The 6250-nt window shown below is 42.6% G+C and overlaps 1 protein-coding gene across 1 annotated transcript in view; it reads left to right on the top strand.

Annotated features, from left to right (window-relative positions):
- The first annotated feature begins 571 nt into the window (after positions 1-571).
- Positions 572-6250, top strand: part of LOC146569971 (A disintegrin and metalloproteinase with thrombospondin motifs 20) — a 78286-nt gene continuing 72607 nt past the window's right edge. The window contains exons 1-2 of the mRNA XM_085282700.1: positions 572-887; positions 1099-1460. Of these exons, the coding sequence (XP_085138826.1) occupies positions 797-887; positions 1099-1460 (453 nt within the window). The 5' untranslated portion in view covers positions 572-796. The remainder of the gene's footprint in view (positions 888-1098; positions 1461-6250) is intronic.

The raw sequence follows: 6250 nt of genomic DNA, 5'->3' as shown, positions 1-6250 counted from the left end.
TGTGTGTGTGCCATAAAATCTATATATTATTATCTGCTACCATGCTGACCTAGCCAGTATAACAGTCTAGGTTTGAAGCCTATTCTGTAAATCCAATATGACTTCATTGTTTGGCATCTCAGTTACATCACGACTCTTTTTAATAACAGCCTAATATAGAATCAAGGAAATTTAGTGCTGCATGGCACAGCTTCAAAGTGTGGCTTTCCTCAGAGTGTGCCTTTGTGTGTGTGAGAGTGACAAAGCTAGAATCATAGCAAGAATCACGGCTGAAAACAAACAGAAATCACCGGACTTTCACTTCGTTTTACTGTTTTGGCTGATTTAGTGCAACATGACCGGTCTCAGCACTGCAACACTCCAGCTTGTACCTTGTGTGGTGGCCGAGGCACACTCACTATTGGCTCGAGATTGTAGGGGCGTTGCTTCGCAGTTGGTGAGTGCTTAGGGTGCACGGGGTGTTCTAGGGATGGCTAAGGGAAAGCTTACTTGGCACTGATCCCTCCTTTCAGTATAGACTGCAATTAACATTAGGCAGCACTTTTTTCCGAGTTGGGGGGGGGGGGATGAATGTGTCATAAATAGTTCGCCTTTATAGAGGGTAGTGGATGCATGTTGAGCAATGCGATGAGGCCAGTGCACTTTGCAAGACTTGCGCTGCAGAGAGCGTCCACGGATCCCACGACCTGCTGCTGACAAGCCGGGGGGAAAGGAGAGGCAGAGGGGGAGCCGCTCGGAGAGAGATTGAGGGTACTGCCTTGGAGACGACAGCCCGGGTTTCTTTGCGGAGGGAATCATGCAGTTTGCAATCTGGCTGGTTGGACTAATGTGTCATCTGTCAGCTTTTGTCCGGGAGACTCTGCAATACCAGTTGCATCCGAAACAAGGTAGTGTTTTTTTTTTTGGCTTGCGAGTACGATGAAGTGATACTGCTGAAATGTGTTTCAACATTATTAACGGTGATTGAGCATGATTCCCGGCGTGCGGTAGGCTTGTCACCCTGCATCTGCATTTAGTCTGTTACACAGGCTCTAGGCTGTTTGTTACCATTGCTTTGTCTCTCACTTCCAACTTTCTCTGACTTTTTTTTTTGAGCAGAAAGCTTCATCAAGCAGCTGTCATCGTATGAAATCGTCAAGCCGCTACGTGTGAATGACTTCGGAGAGTCGTTCCCCCACAAACTGCACTACAGAAGGAGACGGCGGAGTTTAAACAATGACCTGTCCGGTTTACGGCTTCACTACAGGATTGATGCTTTCGGGGAACGCTTTCATCTCAATCTAACCGCAGACTCCAGCTTTATCGCGCCCTCTTACACGGTGACACACTTGGGAGAGGAGCAGAGCAACGACACGGACTCCCAGTCCACTGACCCCGGCGATATGCGCCACTGCTTTTTCCGTGGACACGTCAACGCCAAGCGCGAGTACCCTGCCGTCTTCAGCCTGTGCACTGGTCTGGTGAGTACTTGGTTTCCACTCCGCTATCTTCAAGCTTCTTTTTTGGGAAGCTTTAATCACTCTGACATGCTTTCTTCCATTTAAACGAATTCCATCCACGCACGCACAGCCCACAGCTCAAGTCATGTGTGTAAGTGTGGATCGAGAGCAAGTGTTACTGGACTAGTGACAATGGGAAGCCCTGCACCTTTGTGCCTGTGGGGATGGTGGGGTGGGATGTGAGGGCTGGTTGTTATGGTTGGGATTGGGGCTGATTTGACAACAAGCCACTCTGTTGAAGTGTCCGTCTGCAAACACACTAAAACCCTGATGTGGTCATAGAGGATTTTCACACAGAAATGGATTATTAGTTATTTGGTGTCATGCTCGTGCTTGTGAAACAGAGATGCCAAACTCATTTTACAGGCCATATACAGCCCACACTGATTTTAAGTGCACTGGACCAATGAAATGACATGATAAACGTGTCAAAAGTTCTGGTAGTTCATTGCCCAGAATGTCCTGTATTCATAAAATGTTATATTTTTGTTCATTGACAAAAAATATTAGGTGTTTGTTTGTTTGTTTTTTACTATGGATGTAAACCCCCCCCCCCCCACCCCCCCGCAACTTTGTAGTATATAGTGGAAAAGGAAGCGCTTTTCTGTCAATTAACTAATAGTTAATTACTTTGTTTTAGTATGAATGGCAGTGGGGAGGAGGGGGGACTTAATCAACTGGAAAAGCTGTAAAAGTTATAAAAATACAGTTAAAAGTTCAAAATCTATTTACATTCTTTGGGCCGATTTTTGGCCCAGGCCTTATGTTTGACAACCCAATTTTGAAGCAGTCCAGTTTTTAATTTTATGAATAAAAATGCAGAACATTTCCTTGTTCCAGCTTCTTTAATGTTTATAATATGATACTCAAATCATCATAAGTTTGACCCATAGACAAATAGGTCTTTTGAAGATGCCACCATGTAGTTCCTGGAACTCGCTTCTCTTGTGGTCACTCTTCATAGCCTAAAGAGGCATGTTCATTAATTGACAGAAGAAAGAAGATGCTCATTGATGAAAATGTATCACATTTTTTTCCCCTGCCAACTTTATAGGGGTGTAATGGAATAAGTGGGTAATAAGGGGGTTTATAGGACTTATGTGTAATATCGGACGCCTGATGCCAGAGTCATTTAGTTTGCTGACTCCTATGTGAGGGAATCTGATAACTGTTGACAGCGATGACTTCATGGGTCACATAAGGTTACTGGTACAGGGGCAGGGGGTTGACCTTAGTCGCGCCAGGCGGATTCTGGCATAGACTGTGCCTGGGGATGGGGCAGGGTGGGAGAGCAGGGGTTGTTAGAGTGGACAGATAGACTGACCATAGCCTCAAAAGCCTTCCTCCTGCTCTAGGCCATTATCAGTGATGGTTATCCTTATTTTAGATGTACAGCAGGAGAATAGCATGTCATATAGTTATTTGCACATTCAGTTAAAAAACATAAATCTTTGTATTATCACTTTGCAAGAATTGACTCACAGCAGTGTAGCTATCAAAAATAAAATAAGGTCAAATAAAGTGTTTTTCTTGTTATTCACCAATTTAAGACAAAAGGTGTTCTCCATTTATCAGGGCAGCCTTTAATTGCCCTCTCTGATATATGACTCACTTATACAAACATGTGTGCATCCTTTTTTTCAACAAACCGTCTTGTTTCCTTGCAACATCACTCATTGAGAATGACAGGACAATGGACACACCACCAGAGGCTATTGGGTCATAAATGTTTCCGTGTCTGATCACTGGGGCTTAATGGCCCGGGCACATTTTGGTGAGATGAGGTCATTAAGGAATAATTAGGCCCTAAAACAAAGGGGTCATTCTGGAAAAAGCAGTTTCCCCTTTCGTCCAATATCACCGGGGGGCAATTGAGGAGAGCTCGGGGGAGGCAGGGTTGAGGAGCTTTTGGCCTTTTCAAAGGGAGTCATGAAGGGCAGAAAAGAGGAGAAATGCCCCGAAGAGAAGACAGCTGCCAATGAAGGTTGCGGAGGAGACTTAAAGATTGCTCACACCGTGGGAAATTTGGGTTCCTTGAGAAGCTGGGTCTTTCAGTCCACTCACATAATAGAAGTGTAGGTTAAGTCAGGCTGTTCTGACAAATGCATCTGTTTTACTTCCAGCACAGAATGAAGCAGCTCTGCACAAAGATCAGGTTCACGGCACCTTTATGCCGTAAGATATTTAACAGAGACTGACTGCAGGTGTCTGCAGCCACAGAAAATCATAGTGTCTTTGAGAGATTTCATAATAGAGCTGTGTGCCAGCAGTCGGTCCACTCATGTCATGAATGTGACCTCGCTTCAAAAAGGGGTCTCTCAGTTGTAAGGTCCAGTTCAGCACCCAGTACTGAACAGCAGCCATTGTGTCTGCCCAAACCTTTGTCAGATTTGCTGCTGAGCTAATGCTGGGAAACCCTGAATCTCTTCCTCTCCGCTGACTAAAGGGAGCATTTATCTGTTCAGCTTTCTGTTAACACTACACGAAACTTTAGACTGGATCACCCGTAATTACCTAATTGAAGTTAATTCACCATAGACAGTGATTTACAAGACACCGGCAAACATCTACCAATTTTTGCATTGTATAAATCATTCATTATATTTAGATTATGACTGCAGTGGTTTGAAAAAGGCTGCAGTACTTCTATGTTGATCAGGCATATTTAAACAGAGTTTTATTTTCACAACCAGATGAGACGAAAGCGAATGTTTTGAGCCTGCTGTGAACAAAGAGGACATTACATCGACAGTTTGATGACAACAGAGTAATCTCCATCTGCTCAAGATGTGCACCGAAATGAACCAGAGCATGTACCAAATGAACCTTGTGCTTTTTTTGTAGTTCCAAGGTCAAGAATGAAGTAATATCTGACTGTTATTCAGTGATCATTTTTTTGAAACACAAAGGGAAACGTTCTCTGCAGTGGATAATTCCTGATGCGTTTTAGCCACATAAATTTGTTTTTTACTCGACCGTGTAAATGTAAGAAAATGTAGTCGTGTATGCTTGAGTGGATTGACTCTTATTTTGACTGCAAAGACCATTTCATGAACACTGTTTATTCAGTATCAGCTTCTCTGGCGAGTTGTTGTCACAGCATGTTTTGTGTCTATGATGAGTGATTGGTGGACTTTAGGACTTAAAAAAAAGAGTCACATCATCTCGAAATCATTCATACAAATGCATCCGTTCATGCTGTCTTCTCTCAAAGTTCCCCGCTGGATTTGAAAACTACTTCTATTTCGTTTCACTGGCTTCTCAGAACTGAAGAACCAGTACTGATCCAGGGCAGAGGGGGGGGGGTGCTTCAACAAGTGAAGGCGTTTCTATCCTGTGCATTGTTTATGAAAGTTTTGACACTTTTGCACTGAACCCACATCCATATGTTTTTGGAACATGGCATAGTTATTCTAAATAAAAGAATTAATATGTGATTGAAGTCCAGACTCTCAGCTTTTATTTAAGCGATTAAGCAAAATTATTGCATTAACTTTTCAGGAATTACAGCCACTTTTATACACCCCTTCCTTATTTTCAGAGGCTCACACTGATTTGGATAATTTTAAATATCAGGACTGTTTTTCATACTTTGATGGGTTCTAGACTGCCTGAAATCTCTGTTAGGCCTTTACTGTAAGCCACCTTAGATTGCTGCTTGCTTGTGTGTCTCTTTGCCTTCAGCTTTGTCTTCAGAAAGTTGAGTTGACAAAGTTATCTTAGCAGTATGCTTTGGTTCATTTAACTATTAGCACTGTCTGATCTGTTTTGAAGTGTTTGGCTGAACCTGAGCAGAAAGTATAGCACATGTACACTTCACAATTTATCCTGCTGATTATCTCAATAATAATAATAATAATAATAATAATGGATTGGATTTATATAGCGCTTTTCTAGGCACCCAAAGCGCTTTACAATACCACTATTCATTCACTCTCACATTCATACACTGGTGGAATAAGTCACATTATCAATAAACACCGGCAAACTTGTTCTGTTGACAGTGATAGTTGCCCATACCATAACATAGCCTTGTCTTCTAGTCCTTCTGGTGTTGCTGAGCTGGCTGGTGCATTCCCTTTTTTTAAAAGAATGTAGCAGAGTGTTGATTTAACCTCTCTTAAAGTTTTTGTTATCTCTTTAATAGGTTTTTTTTCAGCCTAATGAGGGCCTCATTCACCTAAACTGATATCTCTTTGACCTTCACATAGTTCCAGTTAACACCTAAGTAATGAAAGTGCAACACTTGGAATCAACTCCAGAATTTTTATCTGCTAAATTTGTCGTGGAACGACGAGGAAACAGGTCCCACTTGGCCGTGAAACCGCCTTCACATCTTGATTTGAATTGAATGTCATACAAAGGCAAAAATTACACAAATTGTGCCACTTTCCAAATACCTAACTGTAGAACTGAGTGCCTTTAACCTTTTTCAGGAGCTATAGTGTAAACCTGCAGGGGATCTAATCCCTCACTTTTTGAAAAGTAGGGAGGAAAAGTGCAGTTCCAGTTTGTACTTGTTTTCCACGTCCGAGTTGTATCTTTTCCATTGTCAAATGTCCATCACTCGGGGATGTTTATGGCGTAATGCTGCCTTAAAGATAACATTCCAGCCTCCAATATCCTGTTTAAGTGTGCGCATGAAATTACCATGCAAACACCAGTGCGCCTCATGGCTGAGTGAGCTAAGAAGCTTTGTGAGGGACCGAGCTGCCAAATCAATATTAGCATTCCTCTGTCAGCAGCTTGGT

The sequence above is a fragment of the Mchenga conophoros genome, linkage group LG7, assembly GCF_057382185.1.
Source record: "Mchenga conophoros isolate Kocher_MC1m ecotype Shallow Benthic linkage group LG7, M_conophoros_male_GT1.1, whole genome shotgun sequence".
Lineage (NCBI taxonomy): Eukaryota > Metazoa > Chordata > Actinopteri > Cichliformes > Cichlidae > Mchenga > Mchenga conophoros.
Note: the sequence above shows the minus strand (reverse complement) of the source record. Positions and strands in the feature narration are given on the sequence as shown.